The sequence below is a fragment of the Callospermophilus lateralis genome, chromosome 8 (genome assembly GCF_048772815.1).
Source record: "Callospermophilus lateralis isolate mCalLat2 chromosome 8, mCalLat2.hap1, whole genome shotgun sequence".
NCBI lineage: Eukaryota > Metazoa > Chordata > Mammalia > Rodentia > Sciuridae > Callospermophilus > Callospermophilus lateralis.
This window is the reverse complement of record NC_135312.1, coordinates 50,993,834-51,012,807: the sequence shown is the minus strand read 5'-3', so window position 1 is coordinate 51,012,807 and position 18,974 is coordinate 50,993,834. Positions and strand designations below refer to the sequence as shown.

At 34.3% G+C, this 18,974-nt stretch overlaps 1 protein-coding gene across 2 annotated transcripts in view; it reads right to left on the bottom strand.

The window, feature by feature from the left end:
* Window positions 1–4,174: 4,174 nt before the first annotated feature.
* The window catches only part of Stap1 (signal transducing adaptor family member 1), a 31,802-nt gene continuing 17,002 nt past the window's right edge, over window positions 4,175–18,974 (bottom strand). The window contains exons 6-9 of one of the 2 annotated variants that reach the window (XM_076864920.2): window positions 17,994–18,122; window positions 13,069–13,138; window positions 11,129–11,225; window positions 4,175–4,279 (exon numbers count right to left, since the gene is read on the bottom strand). In XM_076864920.2, the coding sequence (XP_076721035.2) occupies window positions 4,218–4,279; window positions 11,129–11,225; window positions 13,069–13,138; window positions 17,994–18,122 (358 nt within the window). In that variant the 3' untranslated portion in view covers window positions 4,175–4,217. The remainder of the gene's footprint in view (window positions 4,280–11,128; window positions 11,226–13,068; window positions 13,139–17,993; window positions 18,123–18,974) is intronic. The other variant, XM_076864921.2, reaches the window with a different exon arrangement.

Below are 18,974 nucleotides of genomic sequence, written 5' to 3'. Positions count from 1 at the left end.
TGCTTTAAAGTTGTGATTAATGTTTTCATGGGATAAATTTTCCATTTATTTATTTTTAGTTTTTCTGTATTTTTATTTTTTAGATGTTTGTCAGATGCATAGCATAAAGTTTAAATTTTGGTGGGTTTTGTCAATCCAATGTGATAATATTTGTCTTGTCACTGGAACACCTAGACTATTTACATTTAATGTAATTACCAACACATTTAGATTTGTTTCTGCCATTTAAAAGAAAGCCTTACTCAATTTTGTATATATTCGTTCACATATAATTTGTCTTAATATCACAGTAGATGTTAAAAGTTTACAAACCTTGTTGTGTACAGCATACTAAAAACATTATCAAACCAACCCACAGAAATTCTCATTTGGTGAGTCTTTTTAAATATGTATTTATTTATTTTGTTACTCCATTTATGTTATTAACTGAGTATCTCTCAACTCTTCTATGTTCACGGACTCTGAGGCTGTAATTACAAACTAATTTCTTCTTTGTCACATGGCTTCCTTTTAGATTCTATAAATAAGGGGTACTGTAAGGATACTGGAATGCTGGAGACAGAAGAAACTTTCCCCTTCCCATTTGTCTCCCATATTGTCAGAATCACCTTCACAATGGCTCTCCTGCTAGCTTTGGTAGTCTCCCAGGTTTTAGCTTTTCTCTGTCATTCTGCAGTATGTCTCTTCTAAGCTTCTAGGGCCTAGTAATCCCAACTTCTTCCTTTTAATGATCCTTTCCTTGTGGACATTTTCAGTTCTCCAAAACCTGTTTACCAATTCCTTACAGTTAAATTATTTCTTAAATTATATGGTTTTTGTTTTCCTGAGCTATAAGCATTTTTCTCTGGACTTTTTTCTATCTTTAATGATTATTCTACATACAGGCAAATAAGGCCAAAGTTAATCATTAGTTACCTTTACCTTTTGGCAGATTATATATTCCAAAAATGGCCACAGCAATATTGACAGTGTGCATGTTCTAGAAGCTTGCTCTCTTCAGTCTCCTTCAACATCTTCGAGAATGAGCCATACTGACATTTCCTCTTTCCTATCTTTCATTTTCTTGCATATTCTTTCTCTTGAAAAGCTTACCCATAGAATCCAAAGTAGCCCATATGGAGCAAAACGGAGCCTACCAATCTGTAGCCATCATCAAGTATCAGACATGTGAGTAAGCAAGGCTTCAGTTGGTTCCAGGCACTAGACTTTTTGAAATAAAGAGACAAGCCATTCTTGCCTGTGCTGTGCCATATCAAATACTCACCAAATTCATGCACTGGATCATTTATGCACTATTTAGGCTTTGGAATTATTTATTATACAGATACAATAACTACAAATCCCTCAAATTCACAACTTATGTACTACTATCATTTCTGTTGGTGTTTTTAATTCAGCTATCATGTACTTCTATGCCTTTAATTCTGTAAGATTCTGTAAAACTGTTTAGTCAGTATTTATATGTTTACAAACATACATGTGTGCGTGTGTGTGTGTGTGTGTGTGTGTGTGTGTGTGATCACTTGATTAGCTCTTTCTTGTTCTGTTGGGGTTTTTTTGTTTGTTTGCTTTTTTTGTTTTTTGTTTGTTTGTTTGTATATGAAGCTAAATACTTGATCTGAACCTTGGTGTCTCTCCATAATGCATATGTTGAAATCCTAACCCCTGGGACAATGGTTTTGGGAGGTGAGTAGGTCATGTGGGCAGAGCCCTTACAAATGAGAACTGAGAGACTACTCACCCCTATCTTGTGCAGTCACAGTGAGAGGATACCATCTTTGAGCCAGAAAATGTGCCCTCACCAGATGTCAATCCTGCCAGTATCTTGGTCTTTTACTTCCCAACACATGGAACAGGGATAAATAATTTTTCTACTTACTATAAGTTACCCAGTTTATGGTCATTTGTTACAGCAACCTAAATGGACTAAGAAGACACCATCTAGGATAAATTATTGACATACTTCCTTTAGAATTTAATTTTGTGTGAGTGCTTGGTGATGTGCTTGTTCATGATTTGTTTTCTGAAAATATCTATTTTCACCTAATTCTGCCCCCAAAAAACCAAACTTTACCCATACTGGGGATTATACCCAGGGCCTCACTCGCATGAGTTATAACCCCAGCCCTGCAAAGATATTTTTGCTGAATACAGAATTCTTATTTGGTCTTTAATATCTTCAACACATTGGAGATAATTTTCCACTGTCTTATCACTTCCCTTGTTGCTGTTGTGTCAGCTGTGGAGCTTTCTTTTGCTTCTGCCAGCTAAATGTGTTGGCAGTCTCCTATTAGACTCTTCATCTTGGTTAGGCCTTGACTTTGATTTCTGTTTTCCTTGTCTATTCCCTTTCACTTAATTGCAGTCAATCATGTTGTCTCACCAACTTCATGAGTCTGTTTTTTACCTTAAGCATTATATTTTCTTACAGAATACAAGAATTCACTGAATAGTTTGAGGTGAATTAAAAATTGAAGCTCTCTAGCCTCTTCTTATCCATATTTGGAGATCATTGAAAATAACAGTTATGTGTCTTTACATCAGTTAACACAATGAGGTTTATAATGTTCAATAAATTTCAATACTTACATTAATGCTCAGATTTTATGTCCTACCCCTCATTATATCTGAGATTTCTCACTAATTGAACTTGCCTCTCCATTTAAAAGAAAGCCTTACTCAATTTTGTATATATTTGTTCACATATAATTTGTCTTAATATCACAGTAGATGTTAAAGGTTTTCAAGCCTTGTTGTGTACAGCATACTAAAAACATTATCAAACCAACCCACAGAAATTCTCATTCAGTGAGTCTAAGTTATGCTTAGAACTCTATATTCAGATATTCCAGGTAAGTTACTGAACTAGTTTGCTAGAGCTGCCATAACAAATATACTTTGTAGTTTAAACACCAAAAATGTTCTCACACTTCTGAAGACTAAAAGTCTAGATTAAGATATCAGATCAATTTTTTTTCCTGAGGCCACTCTCCTTGACTTGTAGGTGACCACTTCTCCCTCTGACTCTTGTAGTCTTTGTTTTGTATGTTTGCATCCTAATCATTTTTTATAAAGACACATCTTTATAAGATGTTGGAGCTAAGAGAACCTTAAGAATCTATTCTAACCCATTCATCTTTTCAGCTGAGGAAATCAATGAAGCCTATATAATTATCCCAGGACTATAATCCAGGTCATATCTTTTAATTCTTAGTTGATTCTATAAATGATTCCCAAAACTCCATCAAACTTGAGAGTTTTGTTTTCAAAGAAAAAAATATGAAATAATATTACTGAGATTTTGATTCAGTAGATATAGTGTGGAGCAGAGGTGTCCATATTTTTAAGAAATTTTGATTATAATCAGCTGATACTGCATCATATTTGGTTTATTTATTTGCTTTTATTTTTTGTTTTTTTCTTGGTACTGGGATTGAACCCAGGGCATTCTCCCACTACCCCTAGTCCTTTTTGTTTTTCATTTTGAGACAAGGTCTCACTCAGTTACTCAGGCTGGTCTTGAAGTCACAACCTCCTGCCTTAGCCTCCTGACTCACTAGATTACAAGCATGTACCACCATTCCCAGCCACCGCATTGTATTTGTAAAACAAGATGATGTATAGCCTTAAAAACATCCTTATAAAGATTTATGGGTAAGTTTTGAACTAGCAAAAAGACGAAATCAGGGAAAAATACAGAAGTGAATCAATTTCATTTATTTCCAGCAACAAAATATGTGGCATAGAATATTTCCATTGGAAAAGGGCTTCTGATTCACTTTATGTGTCTACCTTCCAGCTAGCTAATTTAAATGCCTTATATTTGATAAATTGGTTAAACAGATTTTTTAAATAGTCTTTTGAGGTTGTTTTGGAATTAGGATTTAGAACTAGAAAATCTGTTCTGAAGATTATATAGTTAAGTATCTAATTGAAGCCTAGAAATATAAACCTCCATTTAGAAAGAATTATATGTTTTTGGCTTATATTAGTGCATTGAAACACATGTATCTACAAATTAACCCACAACCACAGCCTATGGTTTTTCCCTGGGTTTCATTCTGATAAAATAGTGAAGTTGTGTGCTACTTTAACTCTGATGTCCAAGTGAGTGACTTGGAAATTAACAATTAGGATAAAAGAGGTAATTTTCTTTAAAAATGAGATCCTTTGAAAACAAATTATGGAATTACATGAAAGCAGTTTCACATTTTATTTCATTCAGTGTGTGGATTTTTCATCAGCTTCTCGCTTATCCCTTCCATGTTGTGTTCTTGACCTAGAAATTACAAGTAGAAAAACTTGATTAATCAACGAACCAATATGGAATAACAAAGTGCTTTATATTTTCAATGGGAGTTTTTGGCTTGTACCTGAAACACTGGTGGTGTGTTTCATTGGTGGCTGTAAGGTAATAAGATGCTGAATACTAAGGTTTTTGTTTTGTTTTTATCCTATATCTGTAACTAGGTTGCCAATAAGTATTTTACTAGGAAAAATTATTTTCCTTTTCTTTAATGTCCTCATCTGCCCTACTATATTTTGAAGTGGCTTTGAAAATGCTAATTTTTGAAGTTGAGAAAAAATAAGTCAGGAAAAATATCTGTGACCATTCTAAGTTCCATCATTGCTCTTGCCTTCTGGTGTCAGACAGTTGAATGCTGACATGAGTTAACAAAGATCAAAGAAAATTCCATTTTATTTTATTTAGTATTTTATTGTCAACAGTAACTTTTTCCAAATCTCTAGATTGGAAAACTTATACGTTCTCTAATTCCCATTTCTCAGCTCAGGGAAAATAAAGTTAAGTGCTTTAGAAGTCCCAATGAAGCTTAGTTCATATTCCTGAAATAATGTTAGAGGTCCACAAAATTTTCTTAATGCTTCAGCACTATGTGACAGTTTTAATTTTTGTAGCTTTTCTAGAAAGTTCTGTATTCCCATTTATTGTATTTTAGTTTTCCATCCTGTTTTTGAAAATAAATGTTGTTCTACAGAAGATACTCTGATTATTTGAACTTTTTCTTCACATGCCTAATTTCATTTTACATCATTCCATATTCCAAACAAATCTGAAATGCAGCAAGAATGAGTAGTTTGTTCCTGAATACTAAGCAAATAGAACCAGGTCAGTCAGTCAGGTAGCAGAAGCAGTCTGGTTGTCTGTTTCTGAAGTCGTTGACATTTTACATCAAAAGCCTGTTTGTTCAGTTATTTCTTTCTATTGTCTGTTTTCTCTTTCCTGGTCTCAGGTGGCGGCCCCTACTCAAATGTGCTGTACTGTTGTATGAGCACCTAAAACCTCAAGAGAATATTCTTGGAAACAAGGAAGAGTTAGCTCAGGGAAGCAAGGAAAAGAGTTGGAAATATTTTTATTTTCTCTCTAGAGAGATTGGGCAGCCCCAGTCCCACAGAAATGCATGACAGCACAGTGGCTCCAACTCTTCAAGAATTCCCATCTTGATGAACTGTGGTGATGCATGCCTAAAATCAAACTATTGGGGAGACTGAACCAGGAAGACTGCAAGTTCAAGGTCAGCTTGGGCAACTTAGCAAGATCCTGTCTCAAAAATATAAAGGATTGAGTCTATTCCTCCAGAGTGCTTACCTAGCATGTGCAAGGGTTCAGTCCTCTGTCTGCAACGAAAAAAAAAAAAAAAAAAGCCCTTTCTTTCTGGCTAAAAGACCAGGAAAAAATGATCCTTGGTGTAGCTGGAAACATGAGAGTTGGAAAAGAGTATCCCCTGGTTTTATATGGGATATTACACAAGTTCCAGGTTCATTTCAGTTGTGCATGCACAAAACAGCAAAGGCTTTGAGAATTAAGATATAAACCATTGCCCAAGTCCAATGCTAATAATCCCTGAGGTATTCAAACCCAAAGTAGCATAATAAAGACTTTGAAAACTTAACTGTTTTGGAAGACTTCCCACAGAAAGTGAAATAGAACAATTTAATTGCCTCCTTAAATAAATAAATGCTCTAAAGAATTTCAACAGACCACAAAAAGCCATGAAAATAATATCCAAAATGCTCAAGACACAATCCAAAATTATTTGATATTCAAAAGGTCAGAGAAATGTTGCCAATTCTCATAATTTTCCAATTTTCAAGGGAAAAGACAACAGAAGCCAGTACTAATACATCCAAGATGTTGGAATTACTAGTTATGCTTCATGAGGTAGTCAAACACTCTTAAGTCGAAAACTTTAAAACTTTTGCAATGAATAAATGCCTAAAGTAAAAAATTCACTGAGCAAGGTACTTTGGTGCACACCTGTAACCCTAGAGGCAGGAGGATCACATTGTCTAGGCAAGCCTGAACTTAGCCATATTCTGTCTCAAAATTTTTCCAAAATGTTTGGTGAGGTAGCTCAGTGATACAGCTCTTGAATTTGAGAAGCCCCTGGTTTCAATCCCCAGCATTAAAATTTTTTTCACTAAAATGTTTCTCATACATGAAAATTTTAAATTATCAAATCAAATCCAAAAATACATTATAACCAAATGAGTTTATGTAAGATCTGGACAAAAACAGAAAAGCAATATAACTCACCATAGTAACACCTGAAAGGAAAAACCATATGATATCTCAATAGATGCAGAAAGATCATTTGACAAAATTTAACATTCACAGAACAGAGAAGATAGCAAATTAAAGGAAGAGTGTACTTCCTAGCAGCTCCTTAGTACCAGATTAAAAAGTGGGAAGGGCTGGGATTGTGGCTCAGCGGTAGAGCGCTCGCCTAGCACAGGTGGCACCCGGGTTCAATCCTTGGCACCACATAAAAATAAAGGCATTGTGTTGTGTCCATCTACCCCTAAAAAATAAATATTAAAAGAAAATGGGAAGACTGCTCCTCAGGTAGGTAACTGTGGTAACTACTGAAATTCAACACTGGACAGCAAAAGAAACCATAAGCACAGAAAATCATAAGCACTGAACATAATATAAAAAAAATAATAGAGATAAAGTAGCTATGGCCTGCTGGGAGAAGAGAACAGTGCAGGGAAAAAAAAAAAAAAATTGGCTTGGGGATACTTGTGGAGTAGAGAGGGAGGCTAATCTTAATGGACCCAGAGTCAATGGGAAAAGCTGTTGAGCAAAAAGCAACCAAAATCACTCAGCCCATAGGCCAGACAGTTTGAAGGGAAATGGGATCACTGGTGCAGGAATGATTTTTAAGCACTGCACAGCCACAAGCAGAGGCAGGAGATAGGGAACTTATAAAGGAAGTTGCCGTCTGACCCAGCAGTCACCTATTGTGGGCCCCAGAGTACAGCTGAAATAAGTGTAAAGAAAATTGTGCCCAGGGTATCTAGGCTCCAGATAACAAGAAGGGAAAGCTCCCTTTGTTGCTGGCACCCCATAAGAGCTATTGAGGAGATAACCTATAGCAGCCATACAGGAGCAGCTTCACTCCAGGGCTGCTACTGTGTAATTCACATCCATAGCAGTGAATGTGAAACCTGTGGAGGTTTAGATTTCACACCCAAAATGTGGAATTTACAGGAAGCAAGAGAGACCCAAACATCCAACAGAAATGGGCATCTCCTAAGCACCAGGGAGTGTAGATCAAATCTCAACACTGACAGAGTTCCAAGGGTCAACCAAGACCGAAACCTAGTAACTGGAACTTCCAATTTAGAACTCTGCACCACCTCTACTACAAGAATGCACAATTTGTCTGCATTCAACAATCTATCCCACCACGTACTGGGAGACAGGAAGCTGAGGGCTACTACAAGCAGCGCTGGCCCCTAGCCACAATGGCAGACAACTAAGTGAGGACCACAAAGACATTGGACTTAACAAACCCCAGCTCTTTACTCAAGGGTTACAGAGCCCAAAAATAAAAATAAAAAGAATGAAAATCCCTCCTTGCCAATAATTTTGACCCCCTATGTGAAAAAAAAGCCCTTTATCTCTCATTAAGAATTTTTTCTCCATGTCCTTTTTTCCATATTTCCCCTCCCTAATATTTTACATTTAATTTCTTAAATTTTTTCAAATGTTTCATTATCATTTTCTCACTTTTTTTCTATACTGCAAGATGGTGTGTACATGGGTTTGTGAATGTGGGTGTTCTCACTGTGCAGATAGGTTTAAAAATATATATATATGTGTGTGTGCATATATATTTATATAAACATACATATAATCTTACTTTCAGTTCATTGCTTTCTTCTTCATTTATTATTTAGCCTTGGTTTGACTTAGCTGAGGTATAATTATACATAGGTTTGAATTGTTTTTTGATCTTTGTTTGTCCTTTGGTTTTTGTCCCTCTTATTGCTCTTTCACTCTCTTCCTCAATAGCCAATGTTTCCTGTTCCCTCTTCCTCTCATTCATTTTTAATACTTTTAGTTATTCTCCTCCTTTACAGCTGTCATCTGCTACCTATCTTCTGCCTTGTTATTTAAATATTTAAATATTCTCTTGCCTTGTTACCCTATTTTTTCTTAAGAAACTGAACTCCCACTGAGAATTATATAGTTTATCTAATTCCTACACTACTCTTGTTGCTCTGATTATTAATATAGTGCATGACACAATAGATACCTGCTGTTTAATGCCTGATCTAGTTTACATTTTTTTATTGTTGGTGCTGATGTTAAATGCTGACCCTACCATTCCTTTACAGGTGGCAATTAGTGTTACAGATATCAAAGTAGACTGGCCATTTATCTTAAGTCTGTACATATGTTGGTATTATTCTTGGCTCCCCCATTCCTTTAAAGGGGTTTGGAAAGTGATAAGGGCACTTCAAGTTTACAGAGTAAAAATCAAGCTGAGAATATTTATAACAGCCAAGTAACAGCAAATCTCACCCCACATATGATCTAGCCCCACCTGAGCCTTGAGAGTATATCAACATATAGAATTAGGGAGGAAAAAAAACAAACCAACAACCAGGCCCCCCAAGGAAAAACAAGAGGGAAACCTCAAATTCTACTCCTAGAAATCTACTCATACATGAGACATAAGTCCCGGGGGGGGGGGGGGGGGAGGATAACTACACACAAACGGACATATATAAAAGAGGAAGGGGAATACATCTCAACTGATGCAGAAATCCAAAATCTGTGAAAACATGAAGAAAGAGGCAAACACTCTTCCCAAATTCACAGTCCCTGGCAAAGGACCCCAGGGACATGAAAATGGATGAAATTCCAGAGAAAGACTATTAAAAAACTGATTGTTAAAATGTTCAATGAACTAAAAGAATATATAAGGAATGAATTAAGAGATTAAAAACAGAAAATGAAAGATCATTTCAATAAGAAATGAAAATAGTGAAAAGAAACCAATCAGAACACCCAGAAATTGAAGACACAATGAATCAAATTAAAAATTTATTTAAAATCATCATAAATTAGGTTGCATAGAAAATAAAACTTCAGACCTTGGGGACAGGGTATATAATCTTAAACACTCAATACGTAATAAAGGAAAAAATAAATAAAAGACCATGAACAGAATAGACAAAAACTCTGAAAGAGCATCAAGAGAACAAACCTAAGAATCACTAGGAAAAAGAGAGCATAAAGATATATGCTAAAGGCATTAAAAGCATCTTCAATGAGATAGTAACAGAAAATTTCCCCTATATTAGAAATGAGATAGACATTCACATACAGAAGACAAACTGGACACCAAATTGAGATCAGTGGCAGAACAGGTCAGGATCAGAACAGAAACTCATGATCAAAATGCCTAACATTGAAAATAAGAAAAAAATATTAAAAGCTGCAAGAGAAAAATGTAAGGTCACTTAGAGGCAAACCGACAAGACTTACTTTGGCCTTTTCAACCAAGATCCTAAAATCAAAGAGGGCCTGGAATGAAATATTCCATTATCTAAAAGAAAACAGTTGCCTGCCAAGATTTCTGTGTCCAGCAAAGCTCTCTTTCAAAATTGATGAAAAAAATAAAAACTTGACAAGGATAAACTAAAAAAATTTATGACCAACAGGCCATCACTACAAAGAACACTCAAAAGATATACTGCACACAGAAGAATCCAGAAACAAACTCCAAAGCTCCCAAATAGGAATGAGTAGGTGTTGAGGAATTACAGATAAAGATTATATTTAGGACCAGCTACAAAATTTGTGAACCCCTTGTGCATAAATTAAGAATTTCAAAACAATGATGGAAGACCATTAAACCCAGCATGGGACCCTATGCAATAGCACAGTTCACATACCCATGACATTGGAGAGGATAGAAAATCCAATATAACCTTCCTGCTGCATGGATTATATTGTATCAGTTATCTAATGCTGTATAACAAGCTGCCCCAAAAACGTAATGGTTATTTTCAACAAGCATTTAATTTTATCATGATCTATGGGTCAGAAATTCGGATTTGATTCAGTTGGGCAGTTCTACTTTCACTTGATGTCACTTATATGATTTGAAGTATCCAGTGGCTTGAGTGGAACTGGATTGTCCCAGTGAGCCTTGGTCACACATCTGGTACTCTCAGCTAGAAGTGGCTTGACCTCTCTTCATCTCATCTCTAATCTTTAAAGATAATAATCCAGGTTATAATGATGGAGGCAGAGAACTAGACTGCCTAGATCATCCAAATAATCAAGTGACTCCAGGTAATTATCAAGGAAGAACACAGTAAAAGGTAATGTCACTCTCACATGAGACCTGAGAGCAGCAAGGAAAAATGGTAGCTTCATGTTCTTTGACTAGCATTTATTTACTTATTTTAGGATTTTTTAAATTAAATTACAGACATAAAAATCACTTAAGTTAGGCCTTTTGGTATAATACTTAGAATCACCATGCTGCTATTTACACAAAAATTCTCCTGGGATTTTTATTGGATTTGGTTAAATTTTCACACCAATTTAGGGAGAACAAAAAAGGATAGCAGCTTCCTAATAAATTTTTTAAATGGTTATTAGTACAAGTAACCAATTCCTAACAGTCCCTGAGGATTTCCTAGTCTTCAAAATGCTTATCACAACAACATTCTATATTCTTGTAATGAATTCATTTTGGCTTAAATTAGGCATAGTTAGTTTCCTCTACTTGAAACAAATCATATCAGAGATTTTTGGTTTTCTTGTGATTTCCTTAATTCAGCAACAAAGTGAAGAACATACCAAGCTTGTCCTCAATTGAATATATAAATGGTCTTAAGTTTCCTCGAGTCTCCTTCACAAAATAATCGATGACACTGAAAAGGTTTGGGAGTGTTACCTGTATAAAGAGAAAGTGAGAGAAGGCTCAGAGTCACCCAGGTAAAGAGTAAGATATGCTCAACTGTAATTTAATGAAGATTCTTGTGTACTTCCTGAAAATCATGTCAGTAATTTACTTCCGTAGCTTACCGACTGACCATAGTTTTCCTTACCCCTGTGTCTTATTTCTCCTTTCTGATAAGCATGTTGCAGTTCTCTGTTGAGGAATTACCCCTTACCTATTGAATACAATCTGGTGGACAATAATTAGCTACCTTGCTATCCTTCAATTAAGACATAAGAATTACTGAAGTTAAGCCAGAAATTTGAACTTGAGTAGAGGAACAAAAAAGAATAGCAGCTTTCTAATAAAATGGTTATTAGTACAAGTAACTAATTCCTAGTCAGTCCCTGAGGATTTCCTAGCCTTCAGAATGTTTATCAAAACAACATTCTGTATTCTTGTAATAAATTCACTTTGGTCTAAATTGGGCATAGTTAGTTTTCTCTTCTTGAAACTAAAGAACACTTAAAGCCAGAGAATTTAAGCATTTTAATATCTCATTGTGTCAGGATAATTTACTGATCTAGGAGTAACTGAAATATAGCTTTACCCCCAACAAAAATTTTTATACAAGTGAAGTCTGCTGACATGTGAATATCCCAGGTAACCTTGAAGAGGAAAAAAATTCATCAAAATGCAATTTGGTTGAGTGACAGACAGGGTTGGGGAGAGTGAAAGAGGAAAGCAGCTGTGGAGACTAATGACAGAAACGAGTACCAGTCCATCAGTTACAAAGATGTACCAGTTACATTTTTCTTCCTTGACCATAACTTGTAATCACTTGATTATTTGGATGATCCTGTAGCAACGAGTTCTCTGCCTCCTTAGTTAGAACTTTGTTTTAAAGCTTAGTAGGCATGGATCTGAGACATGAGAGGCACTGGGAGGCATTTATGGTGAAGATATAAGCAAGTCAAGTTACAGGAGTCAGCAGCTGCCTTGTTCTATAAGGGTTATGGGTGAAGTATAAAAAATTCGATCACACTATCCTTTTGCTGTTTGATCAACACAGTGGGCCTGGAGAGACAAAGAAATTCTTTAAGATTTACCAATTCTATTTAAGTGCTATTCAGAGACATTTTTCCTGGATCATCTTTCCTTTCTTACAGCCTAAAACTATAGAGCTGTATTCCTTTTTATTAGCATACTAGAAAATAGGATACACCACCACATTTTCATCAGTTGAGACAAGTGTAAATAAATTTTCTCACCTGAATGACAGGTATAATAATATCTACCTCAGACAAATGAAAAAGATTAAGTTGTATATGTAAATTAGCTCTATGCCCAACATGGTATCAGGTAGTTAAGATTTGATATCTTTAGCCACATGATAAGTCAGCTAGGATGGGAGAAAGGTTGAAGACAAGGAAGAAACCCTTTCTTCACTAGTATGTTGCTATTAAGAGGGAATTTCTAAACTTTTGCATTGCAAGTTTTAGAAGACTAGTCATTTGCAGATTTCTTCCCATAGCACATTTTAATGCTTATATGTAAAATAGATGCTTAATAAAAATATTTTCTCTCCCTGAAACAATTATATTGATAAGAATTTCATAAGAAAACAGTGGAATTTTTAGAAGCAGATTATCTTCTACTTTGCTTCTACCACCTGTCCTTGCATCTCACTTCTCACCCTAAATATCTTCCACCTGCAAGCCTCCTTAACTTGCCTATTTTTTGCCACTATATCCCTAAGGGGGAAAAAAATCTGCTTTTCCATTCTTTATATTCTATAAAGATAAGTTTGGGAGGAATCAGGGAAAAGTTTCTCAATAGCAAAGAAATATCTACTTACAGGTTTTTCCAGTTCAATAGTGTAGTTTTTCCCTATGCTCATCACTTTGTAGTGCTTGATTCTTGGCATGCTAAAATGAAACAAATGGTTAATCTTCATTTGATTATATGACTGAGCCAATGCAAACTCAAGTGAATATAAAATATGACCTATCTACTAAACCTATGTGCCCATGACTATAGTGGAGTGGAGTGGGTTGGGTGTGGGGGAACCATTCCATCCCTGCTGGGTTGTTTATTTTATTTTATTTTTTTTTATAGAGAGAGGGGGGAGAGAGAGAGAGAGAGAATTTTTTTAATATTTATTTTTTAGTTTTTGGCGGACACAACATCTTTGTATGTGGTGCTGAGGATTGAACCCGGGCCGCACGCATGCCAGGCGAGCGCGCTACCTTTTGAGCCACATCCCCAGCCCCGGTTGTTTATTTTTTTAAGCTGATTTACTGCATCTCTTTTGGGAGGCAACACATGGTAGATACAGGAAATCTAGCTCACTGAGTAAGTGAATGAGAAAGAATAAGAGGGAAAAAGAATTCAAGAACTAAAAATCATTTAGGTAGAAAAAAAATTTTAAATGTCAGTAAGCCACAAAGTAAACATTATAAAATTTTATGTAGGTATATACAGATCTCTTTGTTAAAGAAGTAAAAAAAATTATTGAAAGCAAATTGCTTTCCCCTCTGCCTCATCATTAATCTAACCAGATAGCCCTCCATATCCCTTATTCATCGTAACTCAAATACCACCTGGATATCTACTAACTCCAGAGCAGTCTTAGAGAAAGGAAATGTATAGCAGATGAATCGAAACCTTTTCTTTTCTATTGTCAAATAACACTCTAAATTACTGTCCCCCTAAATTCAAGGTATTTTATTTATTATGAACTGCTGAAGAACAAAATATACATTTTATTCATCTTTTTATTACAGAATTAGGACATAATAAATATTTATGAAACTGAATTTTAAAAAGTTTAGAAGCACATATTCTGCTGCTAACTAGAACTAAACAAATTTATACAGAAAACAGAAGTCAGTGTCCATGCCAGTTATTTTTGAATAATAATAGTATGTTTATCTTGAATTCCTTTGATTCATATGGCAATAGTGTTTAGAACCAAAACTTTTCCTAATGTTCAAAAGTCAAGGGCATTTATGATGATGTTATTTGTTTAAATGACAAACTAATTCAACATTTGTTCTATGTTCAAAAGCTGTCTAAAGCAAAATAGTTCATCAGATTAATCTGGTCTACATGGCCTTTTCACCTTTTAAAAAAAAAAAATAGTTCTTTAGGGGCTGGGATTGTGGCTCAGGAGTAGAGCACTCACTTAGCATGTACAAGGTGCTGAGGATCGAACACATAAAAAAATAAATAAAATAAAATAAAGACATTGTGTCCAACTACAACTAAGACAAAAAAAAATTTAAAAATTACTTCTTTGACCATTTCTATTTTATACTTCTCTACGACTGAAGTATAAAGAAGCCTTCTAATCAGGGGACTTTCCTAAAATACCATTAAATCCAACTGTCCTCTCAAGTAAATACCATATTGAAAAATAAAATTATAATAAATTAATTCCAATGTATTACTTTCATAACATGGGATAAAATCTAACCAAACTTTCTCCTTCCTTAATGCTGATACTTCAGGTATCAGTTACAGACTAGTGAAAGAAACATTTTTGGACAGAGAATCTTACATGCACCCTTTTAGTGTGATTGACTCTGACTTTATGTTTACCCCGACCATGAAAAGATCTTCATAATCTGTTACTTTTGAAAACTCTCTTCAATTTCAGTTAGAATTCTTGAGTTCTATAAAATAAGCAATTGCATTTTTTGGAAGACTGATAGAAAACTTGTTTCAAATTCTGGTTCTATCATGTGCACTCTGTAAGCCCTCATTTTTCATCTATAAAATGGAGATGATATGGCTGGGGTTGTAGCTTAGCAGTAGAGCACTCACCTAGCACTGCAAGGCCCGAACCACATAAAAAAATAAATAAATAAAAGTATTGTGTTCAACTACAACTAAAAAATAAATATTAAAAAAAAATGGAGATGGTAATGATTTACCTACAGTACTATTGTGGGTTAATGCTTGCAAAGCTCTTTTTGTACAGTGTCTGATACATTTAAACACTCAGTATATTACAACTACTTTTTACAACACTTTATTGTTTTAACTTGGCAGTTTCTGTGAGTGTTCATCCCTTCATTTGTAAAACATGGAAAAAACTGTCTTGCCTCAATGTTTTTCTTAAATCTGTTTTTTGTTCCCATGGTACTGGGAATCAAACCTAGGGCCTTGCATGCTAGGCAAGCACTCTACCAATGAACATTATCCCCATCCCTGTCTCAATATTTTTATTATGCCTGAAGGAAGTTTTTGCCATCACTCAACACAGGATCCATGAATGGTGTTATGTAAGGAGAAGATGATGACTGTTGTTAATAATAGCCATAATCTTATCACCATTCAGGGGAAAGCTGTAAGAGAAAAAGCGACAGAAATAAAACTAGATTCTGAAGCAAAAATAAGGTGGAAAATTTTATTGAAGTCGTTCAGGCTTTCGCTCATTTTAAATTTTGTTTTCTTTCATATACTTTTTTTTTTCTTTAGTTTTCTACAGGCATATATGGCAATAGTGTTTAGAACCAAAACTTGAGAAAAAGTCAAGATCATTAAAATTTTCTGTTTAAGATTTTCCTGATTATAACCTAAAAAATTAAGCAACTAGTCTTTTTTAAAAAGAAATGTGTGGCCTTAAATGTGGTTATAAGTACTTATTCCTAGTTTCTGATCTCAATTTTAGCCAAAAAGAAAAAATAAACTTTGGCTAAATGTTTTTTACTGCCTAATTAGCCAATGGCCTTTCAAAGTGTCTATAATACAAGCATGGTACCTAGCTGTAACAATTCCAAGAACATGAAGTTGTTGCAAGAATAGCTTTATGTCTGATCAATTCATTTGCCTCTGGGCTGGGTAGAGATGGATGGTCTTCTCCACCAAAAGAGGAGTCACCTGGTATTTTGGCTTTGAATGACTTCTGTTTATTTATGATAATAGTCTTCCCTCCCACAGCTGATCTGTTAACAGATGGAAAACATTTTACTTTCAAGTATTGCTTTGTAAACCAACTTGTTCTTTTCAGCTCATGTTTTACCAGACACACTCTTCTAACTTGCATGACTGAACATTTCTCCTATAACCTTCCTGTAAGAAAATGAATTGGTTTGTGGGAAGCACAGGTGCTCCATAATAGTCTAGATTTCTGCCAAATTCTTTAAGCTAAAATTCACATATTCTCTATAATTGCTATCTTTAAAAATTAAGTAACCTGTTAAATAGAAGATATTAAATTCAGACATTTTAAAAGGTCTGTTTGATACATTAGAGAACAAAAGTAATGATCCTAAACATAATATATCTATTTGGCTCACAAAGGGAATTTATGTGACAAGAGTTAAAATTTTCTAAGCCACTTCTATGTCTAAAATATCCTCCAAATCCTAAATAAGCACATACTGAAATAAATAATGCTTTAGTAAGACCATTCTACCTCAATGCTGGGTTTCTAAATATAAACTGAGTGTGGGAGCTAGTTTTATCCAATCTTGTATAAATTTTTATGACCATCAGCTCATTTCAAACTAGGTCTGAGTATACTAAAATTAGAATTATGTAACTTTGATATAAATTTCTTTGCCAAACTATTTCTTATGATTTTGAAATATAGCTTAAATACAATTCAAATGTAAGTAAAACTGTGATGTTAAGTTCATGTCCTAAGCATACAAACACCATTTGATCATAACTGGAAACAGTGTTGTTTCTCATAGCTAATTGCAAAGGTTGGATGTAGACTACCTTAAAATATTCTATTGTGCAGAAAATATATATATTTTTAAGTGGATCAAAAACAATTAGACCAAGAAAGAATACATGAAGAAAAAAAATTACTGTCTTTTATGACCTAATTTTGCTTCTAAGCATTTAGATTATGTTTCTTTAAGAAAAGAAAATCTATATAAATTTTAATTCAGTTTTATATTCTCTTATTTTTTTAAAGTGGAAGGTCAGTTGAAGACATTCTAAACTTTGGGAAATTACTCAATTTCCTAAACCCTGAAATATGTCAAACTCCTGGACCAGGAGACACGAAACAGAAAAATCCACTTTTTTTCCTCAGGGATTCTAGGCTCACTGACATTTAACAGCAATCTTAACTTTTTATTTATTTATTTATTTGTTTCAAGATAGTCAGTTAAGTTATAAATCAAATATGTTGAACTAAAACATCTGTGATATTCTACTATATTTCATTGGAGTTGAAAATCCAATGTTAATGTTTAGCTTATGATAACTTGTTATTATAGCATATGTTATCAGCTAACAAATATTGACTTACAGTAAACAAAAAACATAAAGAGGTCACAAAAAGGTTGACAGGTATTCCTTGTGAAAAAAATACATGTACAGATGTGCGCATGCACACACACACACACACACACACACAGAATGAGGATCTGATTTAGCATCTAACATTCTTGCCATCTATTCAGTGCATATGACAAGTATATAAAGAAAAGTATCTATTTATGTGGAGTAACAGGCAAGTGAATGAAGCCTCACTGGATTTTTTTTTTTTCTCACTTCTATTTCCTTGGTGCTCAGAGAATTACTTTTCATATTGTAGTTACTCAATATATATTTATTTGTTAATTTGAAAGAATGAATACAACTATATTTTATTGAGTTGAAAGAATATATTTTATGATATTTCCTCCCCATTCTTATGTTTATATTTTGGCTCCAGCAAAACATGTAGCAGGTACTGATCTGAATTTATATGACTTTGCTTTCTAAAGTGGTGTCATGCTTTTAACAATTTCTCACATTAAAAAAAATTAAACATACTCTATCTCCTGTCTGATAGTGATGGAGTAGTTTCTACTATCACTACCAGGCCTCAGGATCATATTTCCCAAGGAAGGATTCTTCTCCAGCATCTCAGTGGCTTCTTTCCGGGAAACTGTATAAAAGCATCTACAGAGGTAAGATAGAAAACAGACTTTGTTTTTCACTGATAAATACAATTACTTAAAAATAATACTACCAAAATACCTTTGAGAGCTTTAGTTATTAGATATTCTTAAAACTTCTAGTTATATATTATGTAACAATTACATAATTATTACTATATATTATTACAAGTGTGTGCCACTCTGAGTAGACTAATGCCTCCTTCCTTCATTCTTCCTAAGCCCCTTGTTTTTAGGATAGCTGATCAGCATATACTGACCATTACCATTTGACAATCTAAAACAACAGTTAACAATATATTCTCAGTTTCAGTTGACAAACAAGATCTGGGATAATATCTTATGGTGGTTTCCTTTCAGGGTCAAAATACTTCTCTAAATGTTTCTCTTACTTGATCTCTGCTTTAAATAACTGATAGTAAAGTTATTTCTGAACTCACTCCTTTTGGTATAATATATCTTTATATGACACTGGTGGTATTTTTATGCATAAAATAAAAAATAAAGCATTTCCCATTTTATAATGTGTATTGTAATCAGTGAAATACATAGTCAAATTCATTGAAAAAAATCAGGCTGGATATGCAATATACCAAAAATAGTAATGGCAAATATCTCTGAATAGCAGGACAGGGAATGATCTTAAATTTCTCTATATTTATCTGTAATAAACATATTAGTTGTTTAGTTGAGCAAAAAAGAAAAAGCAGTCTGTGACTTTTAACCTGCTAGTCCATCATTGTTTCTTGGTAAAAGTAATGGTTGGTGGGTTTCAGTGATTGTAGTATACATAGACAATGTATTAGAATCTGATGTCAAAGATGGTACCAGGACAGGTTTCACTGACAAGAACACT